Source organism: Amblyomma americanum, chromosome 1 (assembly GCF_052857255.1).
Source record: "Amblyomma americanum isolate KBUSLIRL-KWMA chromosome 1, ASM5285725v1, whole genome shotgun sequence".
In the NCBI taxonomy this organism is placed as follows: Eukaryota; Metazoa; Arthropoda; class Arachnida; order Ixodida; family Ixodidae; genus Amblyomma; species Amblyomma americanum.
This window is the reverse complement of record NC_135497.1, coordinates 75,138,694-75,158,122: the sequence shown is the minus strand read 5'-3', so window position 1 is coordinate 75,158,122 and position 19,429 is coordinate 75,138,694. Positions and strand designations below refer to the sequence as shown.

The window sequence follows — 19,429 nt, the reverse complement described above, 5'->3', positions numbered from 1 at the left end:
TCTAGGGACCTCCACTATGTCGCCTCTTTCTCTCTTTCGCTCCGTTCTCCTTCCTTTCCCTCATGGCATTGGTTGACGTGCCTGCTGGAAGTGGAGACAATTGCTGCGCCCTTTCCTTCCTCATGACCAACCAACCAATGTAGAGCCTTGCAAAACGTAAGGATCATGTTGCTAGCATAACCGGTTGCTGCAATTTAAGGTGTATGCTGGTACATTTAGATTACAGTTTGAGGCAGCTAATAGGCAACAGCACTGTTGTCTGTGCCACAAGTGGTGACATAGTGCGCTTAAAAGTATGGAATTGATTCTTTGGCTGCTAACATGTTTTTATGAGCAATGTGCTTCTCATTTGTAGGTACAGTATTATGTGTTATTTAATTTTTAAAGCCATTCATTCTATTAATAGGCATTCTAGTCTGCACAGAAGACAGCATGTTTTACGCATAATTCTTTACCCATGCGGCAGTTGTTGTTTGGCTATATGTCTGAAATGTTTTAGGGAACTGAATGTACAGACGGTGGTTTGAAATAGCTGTTACTTTGCAAACATTTCTTTACATTGCATTGGAAGAAGTGTTTGTGATCAGTGTTGCAGAATTTAAACATTTGTGGTGCAAGAGTGAGTGGTATTTTTGATTTGTCTTAACCTTCTGGTGTTGCTTATTGATTGAGTACTGGGTAGGTTTGTGGGAATAAATACTTGAATCACGCAGATTTACATGTATGGTGATAGTGCTGTGTCAGTGTTATGTTTTTCAGTCTGTGCAGTGCTAAAGTATGCACAGATGCATGTCTAGGATTTTTGTTGATCCTGCACTGCAGAAAGAAAATGGTGGGTAGAGATTGCAGGGCACAAAGATGTGACTTGGAATGAAAGATATGCAGAGTTCAATGAAACACTGACCCGCATTTTTGTATTGTGATACCCACATTATTGTTTTCCTTGTATTTTTATATCTTCAATCAAAGGTGGAAATAGTTTAGTGTACCTGATGCACTAGTACGGTCGGTTGCGAAAACTGAGCCTCTATGGATGCAGCACAAATTCAGTAGCCTTTGCCTTTTTGTAGCAGATGAGTTAAACTCATTTTAGAAATTTCTCAGGCCCCCCCCTTTTTTTTTTCTGCACTTCACAATGTGCCATAAAGGTGTACAACGTGGTAAGCCTGTGCCGTTGAGCATCTCATGTTGAGCATAAAACTGAGAAGGGGCTACGGGTGGTTGGGGGGCAATTGAATCATATTGAAACTCCAGGTTTACAGTGTGATCTTGACAAATGCTTTGGAACCTGTAGCAACACTCATGTTGTGGTTGGCTGAAAGGCCTCTCCGGCTGTTTTGGACACCATGGAATACCATATCCAACCTCAGTGGAGGGCCGTATATAAGGCTACTGTCCTACAGAGGTATCCTGGAACAGTATTCAATACCAGGATGTAATAGTGGGTACAGCAGTGGCCACATGAGCTGTGCTTATGTTGCTGCAGAGGTTAGCTGCCAAGGTTATTCAGTGATTTCATATTGGTCATAGTTGTTCTAATGCCACAAAGGCAGCATTCTTAGCTGCAGCTGTTCCTACATCTGTGAGCTCTTTAATCTGCTACGAGCACTCCACTACATTTGCAGTGGTTGCCTTTACCTTTTGAGTAGCTTTAAAGCATGCCATTTTAAGGATAGTAAGCATAATCTGTCAGTAAGATTTGTTCTGCGTGGCATGGTTATAGTTTTTCTTTTTCTTAATGTTATGTTGCTGTGATGTGTTGCGTTACATTTTATGGCACATAAGCAGCTAAGGTTATCATGCGCCAAACATGAGGTCAAATATTATTTTCTCCCTTTTTTGTTCACAAAGTTTTAACGGATTTCCTTATCTAGAAGTTGTAATGAATTGTGAAGAATCTCAATAAGGCTTAGCTTACGTAATTTAGATATAGGCTTTTGTATTATACCACTGGTATACGCTTCAAAAATTCTGCTTTTGGAATTGTCTCTCTGTTTAAGTGGTATTTATGTGTATGAAGTGCATTTTTTTTCCTTTTGCATAGCCATTCAGGATGAGGATTATTTGATTCTTTTGTTTTTTCTTTCTGAGGCAGATATAGGAGCAAGAGCAAAAGGCTGGATGCCTGACGATGGCTATTGCCTCTTACGCTGTTTGGAGGCACAGTTTATGGCGGTGATGTGCCGCTATACGAGCATACTGAATAGGTGATAGTTCTGTAATGCTTCAGTGGTTCTGAAATTGCAGATTTCCGCTGAAATTGCAGCTTTTGATGCACATGTACAGTACTCACGGATTGAAATAGGACATTCGGAGCGCTAGCCTTGCAGTGCCACGCAGGCATGTGGTAAACCACAGGCCGGCTGATTGGCTACTGGAAGGAACAATTCTGCTTTGTAGATGTTCTCCCTCTCACGCCATACCACAATGCACCACCTTGGTTCCATGAGCGTCTACGGGCGGCGCTCCATGAAGCGACGGCCTCGCGCTCCGAATGTCCTATTTCAATCCGTGAGTACTGTACATAGTTTGAGTTTTGCTCTGTCCACCAAACGGTGCCGTATAAATGGTTACCAAAACCAGTGCAGATTGGAGGGGCTCTTTCGAGGGAGGAAATTCTCTTGCCTTACTTGATGCTGACAGTGTGCTGGTTGCAATGCTTTCTTCCTTTTTGCAAAAATGAGGGCAGCTTGCCTCTTAGACTTGCGGCTGCAGGGATGAGAAATATTTTTATGTGTGAGGTTGTGTTGTGAGGGAACTGGTATGCTCATGGTGCCAAATAATTTTGTGAGCTGTTGTAAAACACGAGCTTGTTCTCAGAGGTGGGCTTGTTTTCAGGTTTAAACTCTGGCATAGTTATGTGCCCTGCACAATAATTGAGCAAGTGTTGAGGGGTCCTTGGCAGAAAACTAGTGGCCAGAATTTTTGATATGTCAAATTAGTCATTGCTTTATACTCTCTGCCAATAGTTTAGTATAAGATGGCGTGTTTTTGAAGCAGATGTTACAGTGTGCCTAATTGCCTTCATTCTTTCTTTAGTGGCTGCACTAATCCCATTGTGAAATATGTTTTTATGCCAAACGGTTTCTCTTTCCTCATAATTACTAGGAAGATTTTGGTGGAGTTAGCATACTGAATTATTGCAGTTTATGAAGAGAATATGAATCGTGTTTGGTGCACTTCTTTTCTCCAACACAGATAGCTAATGCACATTGTCTCTCTCTGGTGAGGTTACCCTAGCTTTCTCTTCACATCCACCAGAAAAAGTCTTCGAAATGCACCGCAAGATAGCCCACAATCTGTATGAAGCATGGATTTAAAAATCTAGCATTGCTAGTTTTCCAGCTTTATATTGTGCATAGCTTGAGCTTGTTTTGATGACTGTTGCCCCCCCCGCTGAATCACTGTGATAATGTTACCACCTTATGTAGCTGTCGTAGCCTTACCGCACCCTGCACAATGGAAGTGCCTCAATTTATTCTTAATTTTTGTTAATCATTGGAAAGAATAGCAATTTATTCCTTTTCAGAAACAGTATCATAAAAAAAAAGTAGTTCTAAGACGGTTGTGAGTGCGAAGCTGGCTGTTGCCTCTGATTTTTTTTTTTTCACTTTCCAGGCTAAGCCACCTGTTGACCACATCCCTTGAAAACCCTGTATTGTTTGCAGTATTTAATTATTTATTCAATGATTACCCTACTTAGTCTGAAGGTACTGCAGCAGGGGGTTGCAATGTTGAAAAAAAAAAAAAATCGTCGTTGACACTGTAAACTTGCTTTTCTGAAAGGTGATTCCATTCTTTGATGGAATGGAATCTCCATATTGGGTCATGTTTTTCTGAACTGGAGCTGTATTTTGTGACAATTCTTTTCTCAGTTTCTACTGAGCCAGAGGACCCGGGTTCAGTCTCGGATGTGGCAGCTGTGTTTCGATGAAGGCGAAACACAAAAGGTGCCCATATGCTATGCGATGTCAGCACACATTAAAGAACCCCAGATGGTCTAAAATAATCTTCAACTGCCCCATATGGCATTCCTCATAGCCCATGTGTCGCTTCGGGGCTTTAAACCCAACAGTTCACAATTCGATTCTCATTTCATTCTTTTCCACGCGTGCCATTGATAGGTACTGCTGTTCACATCATGAATAATAGTTAATAAACAATCTCTGCTGCTGGCTTAGGTGTCAGAAGTGATGCTTACTAGTCATGCAGTGGCAGAGAAATAAATTGAGAAAAGAAATGCACAGCACTGCTCCCTAACTGCTTAAAGCATTCCTATCTGTGTTACAAGCATAGCAGCATTTTGTGTCATGGACTAGCGGCCCAGTTGCCATTCAGCGTTCAGAAATCTTAGTGGTTTTCAGATAGGGGTTCTTTGTGTGGAATCCAGAGCTCTTTGTGGTAGCTGTGTGAGTTGTAAGACACAATATCCATCAGTGGATGTGTGTCCCCCCCATGTTGTGCAGCATGAAGTTCTGGCAGCCTCAGAGAAAGCGGTGCTGCGCCTCGAAGACTTTGTGGGCTGCATCACGGACGAGGTGGAGTGGAGCCATGGCCTGCTGGCAGGCCCGCCTTCGGGGGGAACCTCATCCCCCGGTGTGGTGGTGCTGTCGTACCCACGCTACTGCCGCTACCGGGCTCTGCTCAAGCGTCTCGAAGGCCACTGGCCACCCGAAGGCAGTCTTGCCCTGCTCCTTGGAGCTGACCAGCTGCTGCCACAGGGTGCAAATGCCTACCGCCTGCTCTTCTGTCGTGACACCTTTGATCATGAGGCACTTGCGCACAGTGACCTCATCTGTGACCACCTTGGTATGTTATCACCTTTTGTAAACAAATGTTGCTGCAACCTGAGAACACACCTTGCACCAGCTTGTGTGTGGATTGTTTATATGACATACAGCCCAAGTACCAGTGCAAACAATCTGCATTTGTACTTGGGCTGTATGCCTGGGCTGTTACAGCTGTGCACTCACATTTTTGTTGTCTGGACCCCTGGGTTGCTCTGCAGTGGTGGCCAAATAGAAGTGTAATAATATTATTTTTGCAAAGATTTTTATTTTGGCCAAAAACAGCTATGAGTTACAAAGGTTTACATAAAGAAAACAAAGGGGTTGAAGGGATTGGAAAGTAATAATTAGTTTTGATAGAGGTCATATATCAATTATTTAGGTTGAAGTTTTACTGGTTATGTCAGAGTGGTCTGTGTAAATCATTTAAGGCAACTGTAGTCGTACTGATTTACTGTAAATTTTACTGGGACAGAATTAACAGGACGAAATTCCGTCCCAAAATTATGCAGTGCATGACAGTTTGTAGCTTCGTATTTTAGTGCTGTCAGCTGTTGGTCTGTGTGATCCATCAGATATGTTCACTTTGACATGCTGGTGCACCTTCATAATTTGGCATCATTGCATTCCTTTCTTGTTATGAATACGCTCTCGAGAATTTTGTGCAAATGCCGTTGTTTCTTTTCACTGAGCAAGTTACAAAAAAGTAGAGAGAACAGGTTGGAGGAGGGGGAAAGTGCATATTGTTAGTTATTGTTAGTTATTGTTAGTGCCTTATATTGCATATTGTTCATGTCTTGTGATGCCTGAATCCCTAGCAAGTGTTTTGAATGTTTGGTTAGAAATAATGAACACCGTGGCATCAGTAAAAACATATTCTACACAACTTAAAGGAGTATAGAAACAAATTTAATGCCATTTTCATGTAACGTCATTAGTTCAATGTAGTGCCCTTTTTTTCCATGCTGTTGCACGGCCAAAACTAATGACATTTGCAAATGATGACTATTGCGATGGACAAAAAGTGGAGCAGATAAAGTATGTTAGTATGCACTTCAATGTTTGCGAAAGTTGAGCGAAGGCGGCTTAAAAATTTACTGCGCTGTTGATTGCCTTATAAGCAGCTTGTAAGCATATTTGCACCAAAGTATTGAACACGACTAGCCATCACGAGCCAAGCCAAAGTCAAGCCAGCACTTTAGCATCAGGCATATGGCAGACTACAGTGTACTAGATTAGGGGCAGTGGGGCAAGGGAAGGCCTGTGCCAGCACAGCGCGTGAGGCAGAAAGCGCCGGAATCTCGGGCTGCTGCGTGGCGGTGCTACTGCGCCTTTCACTTGGCGGCCCTTTCGACCTGAGGGTGCCACGATGGTAGCCTGCCTGTTTACATGGGGAGCGTGCTTTGCTTTTAAGTGAATTTTCAATGTGTCTAATAAGCGAACCTTGGTGGAACAATAATTGTGTCACCTGCTGATATAAGACTGAGCAGTGTAGAGAAGGTGCTTCAGATCTATCCGTCTTCAGTGATGAAGAGAGGCCAAACGTGAACACAGGAGCAACCTTCGTCAAGCTTTTTGGATCTGTTTGTTTATGCTCCTTGCCAGTTGCATACACACACACACACACACACACACACACACACACACACACACACACACACACACACACACACACACACACACACACACACACACACACACACACACACACACGCACGCACGCACGCGCGAAATCTGCGCACTACCGTAAGCAAGAAACAGCGTAGCAGGCGCCTTTTCCTTCAGTCAGACACAGTAGCAGCAATTCGGTGCCTTCCAAGCCAGAACAAAATTGCTGCCAGCCGGCTCCAATATGCACTGCAGTGAACATCAGGCACAGAGCAACACTGGAGTAGGGCGTCAGTGCTGAACTTGCAAAATTATTTTCTCGCTTAAAATAAAAATCACTCTGTAGCGAACCATGACGGCCGCGCCTCATGCCGCATAGGCAGATCACTCACGAAGCGCCGATGAAAGACGAAGTGTCGCCGTGCTGCACGAGATCGCTTGGTTTTGGACTGGCCGTCGGCGCTGCCGACCGTCCTGCTCACCGTTTTGTGTTGCCCGCCGTGAACTTTTTTTCCTGATCTATTTGTGCACAAACCCCCTTTCAACTCCTATTCAAATTCCTAGAATAAATGCCATTGACTGGTACTGTGCAACTTACTACCTTTTATATTTTTACTAGGACCACCTCGCTATGCAATTGAAGGCTGCATATGCTGCAAAAAGCAACATTTCCCAAATTTAGAATTTTTTTTCTGACACGGTTTTTGCTTGATAGTTGAAACATACTTATCGGCTTCTTTGCCTTGCGGACAACTAGAAAAAAATAATTAAAATGGCTAGTGTGAGAACAAAACATTTGATAAAAATTTCAAATTCGCATGGTTTTGTATCTTTTTCACAGTTTTATAATAAAGGGAAAAGAAAACACATTCATTTCAAATAATTGTGTGTGAAAGCATAATGACTTTTATTCACACAAAAGAAATTTGTAGTCGTGCGTAAAATATTTCATCTCTTACAAATTGTTTTGTTAGACTTGGTTTTAGTGCCATTTGGAAACAAGACGTGGGCCATGACACGGAAAATTTTTTTCACCGAAAACAAGCTGGGACAATAGCAATACAATGAACCACAATTTTTTTCAAGAGCAAATTGAAGATCGTTGAGCGCAAAGTCTGGGTCAGTTGGCGTGGAATGACCCTTAATGGAAAGAGCTACAGGGAATAGGAACTGAGCTTTGACATGCTGTGCATATGTAAAGGACAAAAGCAGGAACAGTTTTTTGTTATTCTCAGAGCCTCTCTCCTCATTAATTAATTCATTGACTCATTTTCAGCTTAAGCAGCTTTTGTTGTGATGAAGTTCATAGAGCATGATTACCGGCCTAGTGGTCTGTACGGCATGGGCAGTTGCAATTACAGATTACTGATTGCATGGTTACAGTTCAAAACTACCACGTTCAGGTAACGTTCATTGTATCAGTATGTACCGTAAAAACCAACATATAATACAAGGTTTTTCTCTTGATTTTATCATGTCAAATTGCCACCTTGTATTATATGCGGATCCGAACAATTTTCAGCTAAAATCTGCAGTACTGGTTTTGCTATTACTGAGCACCATTGCCATCATGTTTCCAGCGAGAGACGCTATCTAGCAGTGGTGTAGGTTGGTAGTTTCGATTTCAACGCCATTTCACTACACTGACTTGACCTCGTGACGCCGAGAACGATCGCACCTCACATGGTATAGGGACCGCCAAAGCAGCATTCGGCTGCTTTTAAAAGGAGAGTAATCGTAGCTGCCGAAACTATCGGCACCACGTCAAGTGCTGCTACGTGGTCTGGATGAGGTAGGGAGAGCCTGCAGCTACTGCAGCCGGACACGGTCCTCTCCAGCCACACTGTGCAGTTGAATCATGGATGCTTGGGCCAGCATTTCCGAGTAGCTCTCCAGTTAAAATTTTAAGAAATGCAGGATATCGAACACACTCGATGGTACTGAAGACTTGTTTCTATGGGAAGATATCTCTGACAAGGTCCTCTCGGAAGACAGCACACCCGATGACGATGATCACTAAAGCTCCAACTACAAACACTTCCAAAACGTGCATGACAGCGCGTATGTGGGAACTGTTCTGCGCATGCTCGCATCGCAAGACGCGAGTGGATGTGGCGCCTCTGTACCTACCACTAATGCTACACGCGCCGTATCCGGTGCGCCAGCGTGCACAAATAATCGGAGGGCATTCGTCTTCCGCGACTTCTGGAACGTCTTAGAGCTGACTGCGTTTCTTTACTCGCATTATATATAAATGAAAACTTTTTTTTTTCCATTTTTGCTGTCCCCAAATTAACCTCTTATTATATGCAGGTCCATATTATGCGCGGGTTTTTACGTTAACGAAATTTCCGATAGGTTCAGCATGAGGCAGAGGGGATCCAGGCGTGATGATGCGCGACTGCTTATTTGTAGAAACTGGTAGTTTCTTTAAAAAATTTTGAGTATTCATGTTAGCCATAGTGAGGCTATCTAAATTTTGTTTTCTTTGTGTTGCTTATGTAAACGGAGAGTGACTGACAGTGCTTTATTATAATAAGCCACATCACGCGAACCTGGTGGGTGTGTCGCTTACCTGAGTTTTGTAACATTTGAGTCACATTTAGTTTTTTTCTTTTAATTGCAGTAGAAGTAAGTTCTAGAGCCTTTGTAAGCTGATGTTCTGTGCACTATCACAAGGTTATCAGGAGTACTGACATTGCAGCTTGCTTTTTAAGAAAGGCTGTGGTTGTTTATATTTAAAATGTTTTGATTTAGCTACAGGTCTTCCTTTGTTTTTTATAGTATATATTATCGATTTCTTTTCATGTTGTAATACTCCTATAGTTTAGAAAATGTTCATGATGTGTCATTTCATTTCATGGGATACACAAGTGGAGTGTCGTGATTCTAGGCATGGATGAATTATACAGTTTAATCTAATTGTAACAAAGGCAAAAGGCCCCAATATTATCACTGTGGGTGGCTTTGGCTGTAACTTTTGCATGCCAATGGGCCTACTTACCACCATGCTTTCCAAGGGCAATATAGCTGACATTGTTTTCTGGGGACTTGAGTACCAACAAAACGGGGCTTACTGTTTGGAAAAGGTCCCTCCCTGTCCTCTGTACTTTATTCCTCCAAAGTCTGTTTTCTCAGAGCTGAAGCTTATCTGCATCATGGAAGAAACAGGTTTGCATTGACCAGGATATATTTGTGTTGGTATATTCGGTTGATGTAACCAAATTTGGCCACATCAGTGACACTAAGGCTCCCTTATGGGGAATAAGTGGACAGAAAACAATGTCTTCTATATTTTTAGCCCCAGCTGCTAAGCCTTGAAGCTGATAAGAGCAGCGGTAAAAGTGGGCACACTGCAGTAATTCTGTCGCAAGCACCAGTTTTGATTGACATCGCTGCATGATGCACGAGCATGCTGGCCACAACAACTTCATAACTCAGCTTCACTGTAGTGCAGCAGTGTCTTGTGTTGGAGATGGAAACGCCTGACCGAAGGCACTTGATGCTTTTATCATGGCCATCGTTAGGTTAGCAAAAATTGTCTGGCACTTTTGTTTTCCACCGCTGTCACTCATCTTAGTATTGTGAAACCATCGAGACTTCGATACAGTCAAGCACACCAAACGCATTGACAAACATTCACACCATGTGGCCATGCCGCAAAATTGAAACAAGTGCACGGGCCAGTTGAGAAGTTCTGCGGGCCATGCTCGAAGAGGAGGTTGCAGAACCGAAGAATTCCAATGGGCTGTGCGTATCGCGCTTTGTGACATAGTTCAACAGGCCTCATACTTGAGGTTTGGCGAAGATAGCCGTTCCAGTGTCAAATACCTGTGGTACCAAACCTGGTGAATTGCTCGGAGAAATGCTCCATGCGAGTCCTGCTTGAGGTTGGAAAATTTTGCACTTGGTTAGTGCAGTGTTCGACAACATTAGTTATGGTCATTTTACCACATCAAATGGCTACAGAACTGCTGCGTGCCATTACAAATTGATATGCTCATCATGAAGTGGCCAATGAAGTTCACTTGGGGTTCATGATATCCCTTTGCCAAAAAAGTCTTCTTAAAAGTGAGACATCATATACATCATTTTCTATGGAAGCTTCCAACTGGAATACCTATCTCCTGGTCGTATCCATTATCCGTTATTTTGTTGTAAACTGTTTCATTATGACTGCATTTTCTGTTCACCACTTGTCATTATTGTATTGCCTATAGCTAGTACTCTGACATTATATGTTATTTGTACATATCGTGTTAGTGTATTCATGAGCCTCATAGAAAAGGAAACCTGATGAAATGAAAGAAATCTTCTCGTCCAATTGTTAAGTTAGATTGACTATATCTCTTACTCTTCTTCAATATTTTGTCATGCCACGTGGTTACATAAAATTTACATCAGTTTTAGGATGGTATGTGAGAACAGTTGAGGGCAGCCTTTTCAAAATGGACGTAATATCTGTTGCTTGTCATGTGCGAGGCAGGTAGAAAAAAAATCGCCGATTCTGCCTTGCAGCACCAGTGGAAAGGGGTCGCCAGCGAAAGCGCAGCCGCAAAGCTAACTCTGGGTCCGAATCCTCTGAGGAAGGAAGTTCAGAGATGATAACTGCTGCTGCAAGTGCACCGTTGAAGCCTTCAGTACCCCACAGCAAAGCCAGCCAAGACAAAGCAGCACATGTCAAGCTGGAAAAGGTTAAGTTTGAAAAGACATCGCTGGACAGTATCCCAAAGAACAAGCCTTCCCAAGAAAAAAAAGTTCAGGACAAAGTGCCTTTGGACAGAATGCCCCATGGCAGGATGTCACAAGACAAGTTGTCACCAGATACAGTGTCACAAGACAGGATGCCACATGACAAAATGCTGCTGGACAAAACACGAAATGGTGCTGATGAGTTTCTACGGCGCCTCTTCCAGTTCATGAAGGAGCGCAACACCCCCATTCAACGTGTGCCTCATCTCGGTTTCAAACAAAGTAAGCCATTTTTTTTAGCCGGTTTCTTTATAGCTGGTCTACATGCAGCATCAAAATCGGTCCTCAAACTGCACTATGAAAGCTCTCATTTGCCCCAGCTATATAATGTGATGTTACAGGGGGGTTTCTTTGTCGGATATTTTAAAAATTTTCTTTTATTATTTGAGTGCACTGTTGTCATTTTCTGTTTTGTGTTCTTCATAAAGGATATATAAACCCATAAAAAAGTCAGTCTAGATCAAAACCTTGTTAAGGTGTTCTTGCTTAAGCGGTAGTTCCGCTTGAGTAGCATTCGCATGAAATCCCCGACTAAGCTTTCATTAAATGCCATGTATTTAGTGACCGCTTACAGCGTAGTGGCTAATCACGAAAGTCTCGTTAGCACATACTTATTATCATCCCGTGCAAGGATGAAGGGGCATATGATTAAGCATCTGTAGAATACATATACTGCACATCACAAGTAAGCTTCACCTGTGCTCCCAATGCGTAGATCACAGCTATATGTTGATAATGATATGTTGTTGCATGCGACGAGCATGCTGGCAGTTGCTGACGCCCCTGGAGAAAGTGTCCTTGTGACCTTGCGGTACGCTCTCTTGCTTCCCATCTATGGTGGCCTGGGGCACGAACCTATGCCCCATGCCCTGCCACCACCCTATTCACTGGCGCTGCTGTACAAGCAGTGCTTGTCTGAGCTGGATGCATGGGCCCATCATCATAGCTATTGTCTATTGTCATGTGCCTCAGCTTCTCAGCAGTTCAGGCTAGCTGCAGCAAAGTTTTCTTGTCCTCTATGTGCCGCAGCTGCCAGTGCACCTTTGCTGGCTGACTGGTGTCACTGCATCGCACTGATTTGGCCCCATCTCACTGCGTTGTCACTGGTGTCATCATGGATCGCGCGCTTTCTGTGTGTAGTGCTTTCAAGTGGCATCCCTCGATCTCTGGCATGTCCCGTATCGGGGCTCCAAGTGTTGACCATTAAGGAGAAGCTCGACATTATATGAAATATCGAGCGTGGGAAGAAATCTGGTGTAGTGCATGGAAGGGCCCTTCCACTAGCAATAGTGTGTGGAGTGTAGAACAAGAGAGCCTTGTTCCACACACCACACACTGTTAATGCAGCCTTTGAGGCTACACTAGTAACTGCGAGGTCACCTCAACAGCAGACAGACATAACCATTTCTGTAGTGCAAAGTGAATAAAAGCTTGTGCACGTGCCTTCCTTTACGGAATGCATCATGTCTCGTCCTTTATCAGGTAAGTAGAAATATTCAAGCTATTTTTGGTTAGGGTGTATTGCTGCTTTGTGCGCAGCTTTCTGGCAGCCCCCTTTGTGGGTGTCCACCTAGATATGTGAGACAGGCGTCCTTTCCTTAAATTGTCGAAGGCCACACGTCGGTCGCGTCGCGCAGAACGGGCAATGGGTTCCGTGCACTCCTTGGCAACGCTGCAACATGCTGTCGCGTCTCACTCTTAAAGACGAAGCTTAAGCGTCCTCCAAATTTTTTATTGCAGCCTTGGCCTACAGTCTGGAATCAAAAGAGTGAAACCGTGCAGTGGGTGTGGCCAGAGCATTTCACCATTCAAGTTCAGGCTGTGTTTCTAGGATGTAGGCAGACATAGCCTTTTTCACAGCTTCTTTGGTATTCTACTTTTGCTGGCAGCCGTGCATATGTAAGGGGACACTGTTTTGTTTAGTTTCTTGGCAGTCGAGCTCTGAGTCAAGGTCTTTTGCCTCTTCTTTTATGTCCTGTATTTTTAACCATCATTGCATTAAATTGTAGTTGCGTGCAGTTATAAATGCTGGAATGGGGAATTTTCAGCCTGCCTGGAAATATGTTGTAATGGAGTGTAGTCCTCCTTAAAAAGAGCCCCTGACCAGGTTTGGACATTTAAAATAAACAAGCCCAGTGCATAGATCGGACCATTATGGCCGACTCTACAATATATTAGAGGCATGCGCACCCTGAAAGCCGGTGAAACTACAAATTGAAGCCGGTTTGTACTCTTTTTTATTTTCTTTTTTGTTCACAGTAATATAAGCATTACTCGAGAACAAAAATTTTACTCATGGACATGCTTTATTATCTGAATCGCAGAGTGTACAGCAGTTTTATTATTGTCGGTTCTTGTAACCAACATTTTGCAATGCAAGTGCAGCAACCAACAGTTTTGCAAATTTTGTGAGATTTCCAAGTGGTACTGAATTTATTTTTTTATTTTACATGGGGAGGGCAGGCCTTTGTCAGGTGTTGCCTTTAGGCTGCTCTCCCTCCATTTGCAGACTGTGTGCTGGTAAAACGAAATCAGTCAATCAAGAAAGAAAGAAAAAAAGCTCTTCCTCTGCATTTTTATGTTCCAGACCCACAACAAGCCTCTGGCACGAGTCCAGGCACTGTTTTGTAATTTTTTTGTTTTAAATAATTCAATAAAACATTGAATTGCATTACATAAGGCATGATAAACATGTTGGTATTTCATATTTTTACTGTGATATGAGTGCAAAACTGCAGTGACTGCAGCCAAGTGTTTCTTCTTTTTTGTTGTTGTTGAAACATTTACTCTTTGTTATAATGTGTACTTGCCTACGTAGAACTTGTTTACGAGTGTCAAAAGCCGATTTACTTCCTGCAAGTTGAGGTTTTTCTTTATTTTTCTTGTTGCTCACAGTTGACCTCTACCATTTCTACCAGTTTTCTCAGCGTCTTGGTGGTTATGAAAAGGTAGGCCCCTTTTCTTGGGTTTCTTTATAATTACCATGCTTGTGATGCTTCTGGTTTGGACAAAGTGACTTAATTGGCTCCCAGTTGTATATTTCTTGATGGCACTTAAAACCTATTAGATGAGTAAAGTGCATGACTTAGGCAGTGGTGTAGAGCAAAGGGGTAATGAACTGGGAGGGCGAGCGATGGAGGATAATTGGGCTAAAGCATTAACTGCCTCCCCCTGCAGTGGTGCACATTCATCATGGGACAGAAACTTCATGCCTTTGGGCAGCAACACAGTGACATTACCCTTGTGGGAGGAGGTGGGGGAAAGGTTGCGTTTGGCTCGCACAAACCAGCCCGGCCTTAATGATGAGTTTTCTTTGCCTTAAAACGTTTTTTTTGTTTGTGTGTGCTTGTGTATGTGTCTGGAAACTTTGCAAGTCGTGCTTTGTAGTATTTCCTCTATTTTTAGCTGTTGTTGGTTGCCTGTGCCATGGGGGGTTGTCTGCTCCGCCCACCTTGGTCCATTCATAAACAGTAGCAAACGAATGGCAACTGCGACATGTCACCTTTGTTAAAACCCAAAGGAAACTAACTAAGCAAAATAGGATCTATGAACACTGAAGAAGTGGCACAGGGAAAATGTAAATACAATGCAAAGCTGACGGTGACAGCGACAAGAGTAGACAATCTAGTTGAACCCGGCTACGACAGAGGAATGGAGCATGCGGCACACAGCTGCATTCTCATTGGTCCCCATTGAGCCATTGCCCTCAAGCATTAGTGACATCCCTCTCAGCTTCCTGCTGGCCATGCTAATGCAGGAATAAGGAGGAGAGCTCTGACAGCTGGCCTTGACATCCACATCTCTCCCCAATTAGCTTCTCTTATGAATATTGCTTGAATAACACTTTCTGTCTGCTCTACTCCTCCCCAGGTATTCAAACAACCTAATGAAAGGAAAGAACTGTGAGGTGTGGTCTGTGGCCAGCTTTACTGGCTCCACTGCAAGAAATATCTCTATGGTCTTGCTTGGCTTTGTCTATACTTTCAAAAAGAAGTATGTGTTTCTTTAGGTATAATGTGCCTATATTTATACTAAAAGCATATTGATAATATGGCTGCTTCGGATCTTGCAGTGTCTACATATTAGGTTTTAAGGGCTTGAAGCTACAATTGAAGAAAAGTGAAAGGCACAACTAATACAGTTAAAAATCAATTTAATGAAGTGAAGAGCAGCCACAAATTATTTCGTTAAATTGGGATATTCGCAAAACCGAGGAAAGCATTTCTCCGGCATTTGAAATCTTAAATTGTAACGTACCGGCACCCAAAAGCTACCACGGCATCGAATTCGCCGACAACCAACGCCTGCGCATTTGAAAAGTCCGGGAAAGCGGCCCAAATCACTTGTGCATCAAAGTGCCATATGGTAAAATGGGTTCGAAGCCAAGGTGGGAAGTGCTGCCGACTGCCGAGTCCTTTGTACCGTGCAGCGGCGCAGCTTGCAGCCCCGTCAGAACAAAAAAAAGACCCTGCCTTCAGCGCCTATGTTACTGTTGGCATGCTGCCAACAAGCTACGAGACATTGTTGGAAAAATAATTGAGGAATCACCTTTTTTTACTCAATTACTCTCAGAAAAACTTTGTTAAATCGGGTTTAGTGGTCGTTTGTTTCGTTATTTCGGGTTATTGACAACGTTGAACCCAATAGATGCTGCTTGGGAAACTAAATTTGTTCGTTAGATGGGGAATTTTGTAAAATCGGGTTTCGTTAGATCGAGTTTTAACTGTAGTCGGCACTAGGCTTAAGAGGGCTCACCAGCTACGAGGCAACTCAGATTTGAACTTTTTTTGTCGATAGATGGCAGCACTTAAGTACCACAAAAAGGAGGAAACTTCTATTCCTCTCCAGGTGTGTAAATTCTACCGCGACACCTCCTTGACCGCAACACGAAAGTATTAGTTCTTCCGCGAACAAAAAGTAGGGCCGAGAACTTTCTGTGTATATCCTGCCAATGCTGGGAGAAGGAAGCACATAAGAATAACCCCTCTCAAGAGGTGGTGGTCAGAGAATGGACCTTTTTCCAGTAACCCACCACTCAGCTACCACAAGGAAAAGTATGTTTTCCAATTTTGGTCCCCCTAAGCTCCCTGGCATCTTTCAGCGAAAATTCATTTACGATGGTAGGGTGGGGTATGCAGCCTGTAGTTAGAAGCAGTGTTGGTTTTGCCTAGCCAGAACAGATAAGTGTGAGTCATCTTTTGACACACCTTTGGGAACACCTCCCTTTCTGCACCTCCGCCGGCTATTCCGTATTCCGCGTATTCCTCCGTCGCCACACGCAATACAAGCCTGGTGACCGTTACAAGTGTGGACGCCGATTCGACGGCACGGCCTCAGTGAAAAGCTTTTTGCGCTCTCACTGTTCGCGCTGCCAGTGTTTATTTTGCATTGTCTTTGCTGTTGACCTTACTTTTCGTTTAAGCATCCGGCTGATGCTTCTTTGAGAGAAGTAATGCCGCGAAACTATTTTACTACTTGTTTGTTCGAGTTCAAAACCGTTGGCGCGCGGGAATATAACTTTGTTACGCGAGATGCGGTCAGCGTTATCCGGAAGTATAGCAGCCAGGTGCAACTATTTCGACATTATTCTGGGTTGTTGTAGTTGTTTTTAGCGCCTTATCTTGAAGGTTCATCTTCGATGACCACTGAGTGCGTTTGTTGTTATCGGCATCGCCGAATTCTTCAGTTTATTAATGGGTGGTAGTCACTTCAATAACGACTTCGTTCCACGTTAATGTGTTCGTCTATTTTTCTCACGGCATTGTCACCACTTCCTGACAATATTCAACTAAATTACTGCTGAAATACTTCCTTTCATGTCTCCTTCACTGCTTATAATTTCACGACAGAACAAATCAAACTTGGGTAAAAGGGTGAGATGTATGGGTTACAGAAGCACTGAGATAGTCCTGTTGCTATTCGTGGTGACTTTGAATGCAAATTTCGTCATTGCACAAGCGACTTCCAGCTGTTCTGGACAAATTTGCTATTAGTGGTTTATTTATAAAAACAATGAAAATTGCAGTTTAATAGAAGAAAAGGTGGGCGCTGACCACGCCAACCGCGTGTGCTCTGTCTGTACATAAAAACGGCAGCACACCTCAATTGTCATGATGTCACGGGTTTAAGAGCGAAAATTTCATACCTACTATGGTTTCCGGGAAAGTCTCATTATGCGCCCTGCTTTTCTATGTTTTTTATATATTTTATATATTATATACTTTTATGTATTATATATTTTATATATGTATATATATAGCGCCCCTTCCGAGCATTTTTCTGATTGAAATATGCGACTTTTGGAAGCGTAGTGCAGGAGGTGCGACTAGGTGTGGCGCATACCGAAGCGTATCAAATTGGGAGAAGAAAGATGGTTGGGGAATGCTTGACACATGCGAAACCGGTTCAGAAGCAAAACTGGATGATTTTGCCAAGCAAGCCATGAACGTTTGACATCACGTTATTTCCACCACAGAGATGTCTATTCTGGAGTAGGTGGCTCGGAAATCCGCGAGCTTCTTTCTGCAAACAAGGTGCACCCACGGTTACCCCCGTACAGTGGACAGCACCTGCACTGGTAACGCGATCATACTCGCAGACATATGCCTGGTCGGGGGAAGAATTAGAGAAGAAAAGAGCGACACTCGACCAAAGATTCATTAGAGAACCTATGTTTCGATGCCACTCCGACACATTTTGGTTTCACTAGCTTGGAGCCAGAGGTGAACGTTGGCTTCGACCGGTTCTCATGAAGTTGCTGTTGCAGTGCAGCAGATGCTGAACAGGAAAAGGAAGGAGACGGTCCTTTATCCCCTTGATGTGGGCTGTTGCACTGCCATAGATAGTTGTCCGCGAGTACAGCGTGAAATCGCAAGTGATTGGCAAGTGCCTCAGTGAAGGGAGGTTAATCGCTACGTCATGGCAATCAGTCTACGCCATTAGCCTTGTTTACATGAACCCGATAGCGTCGGGTCGATTCGGGGGTCGGGTTGAGCATGCTCAGTCGAACTCAACCAGTACGTGTTTACATGAACTCAGTTTTAGTTATTCGAGACCGGTTCAACTGTAGCGACACCAAGCATCGAGCAAGCAGTAGCAGCCTCCAAGATTGAGGCACGCCATCGCTGTATCGGAGGCGCGATGGCGCGCGTTAAAAGAAAGTTCTGCTTTATCCTATCCCCTCTCAATAACCCTACTTTTCGACTCGGCAGCGTTTACAAGCACATCGGGCAGGGTCGAGTCGAGTCAGCCTACCCCTTGCAGTGTTGACTGGACCCAAGCTGTTATGGGGTCACTCTGCGTCCAGCCGGCCGGGAAGGTGAACTTCTGTGCCAGCTACACGCAGGCGTTATTCAAGTACGCAACACGTTTCCCCAACCCGTGGCGCAGAGTCGCAGCCACGGCAGGTCCGGACGAAATAGGCAACGGCAGGGCACGCTAGGAAATAGTTTATTATCCTAACGCGAGGCAAAACACACTGCAGAAGAATGTTCTATCCGTAAAATAGATGTTCAGTAGCTCACCAAGTCGTTGACGTCGGCCGGCATTGGGTTCGGGGGCCAGGGGGCAGCGAAAGGGTTCCTCGGGGCACTCAAGTCAGGTCCGGCAGCAAGAGAGCGTTTCCTGCCACGAGTTCCTCCTTTTATCCCCTCGGGCATTGCCTCCCAAGCAGCAAATCGTTGCCGTCGTGCTCAGGCATCCAACCCTCTGCGCAGTAGGCAGCGCGCTGCCGTGACGTCACGTCAGTGCTGGGGCGGAAATGAGCAGAGTCGCAGGGGTGCCTTCTTTCCACATTCCTGGTGGCCAGAGTCTATATCGCCGCTGGCATGGAGGACGAGGGGGGGGATACCAGTGTATCCCACATCTCCCCTCCTTTAAGATGCCTCCCGAACACAGAAACAGGGACAACATTACTTGATCTTCTCCGCCATCCAGGGATCGAGATTCGGTGTTCTTGGGCTTCCGCAGGTCCATCAGTTGATGGCCACGCCACGCCCCCGCCGATCAGCTGCTTCGCTCCGTAGGCTTGGCTTCCCGCGTGATGACGCTGTTGAAAGGCATCTTGCTCCCCGTTTGGGTCTTCCGAGTGCGCACTGCTGCGCCATTCCGGTGAATTTGGACGACTGCCTGCTTGGCGCCAGCTGTGATGGCTTGGAGGCCAGGCCCATGGCTGCGCCGCCCTGAATTACTGGGTCAGGTGGCTTCAGGGGCCAGGGCTGCGGTGCTGCTATAGTTGAGGCCGCGGTTGGGCTGCCCTGCCCTACCTGGTCAGCAGGCGAGGG

General features: G+C 44.3%; 1 protein-coding gene across 2 annotated transcripts in view; it reads left to right on the top strand.

Moving 5' to 3' along the window:
- The window catches only part of LOC144113056 (AT-rich interactive domain-containing protein 5B-like), a 66,221-nt gene that overhangs the window by 2,344 nt on the left and 44,448 nt on the right, over positions 1-19,429 (top strand). For both annotated transcript variants that reach the window (XM_077645950.1, XM_077645951.1), the window contains exons 2-4: positions 4,467-4,809; positions 10,914-11,369; positions 14,043-14,095. In XM_077645950.1, coding sequence (XP_077502076.1) covers positions 4,467-4,809; positions 10,914-11,369; positions 14,043-14,095 — 852 coding nt within the window. The remainder of the gene's footprint in view (positions 1-4,466; positions 4,810-10,913; positions 11,370-14,042; positions 14,096-19,429) is intronic.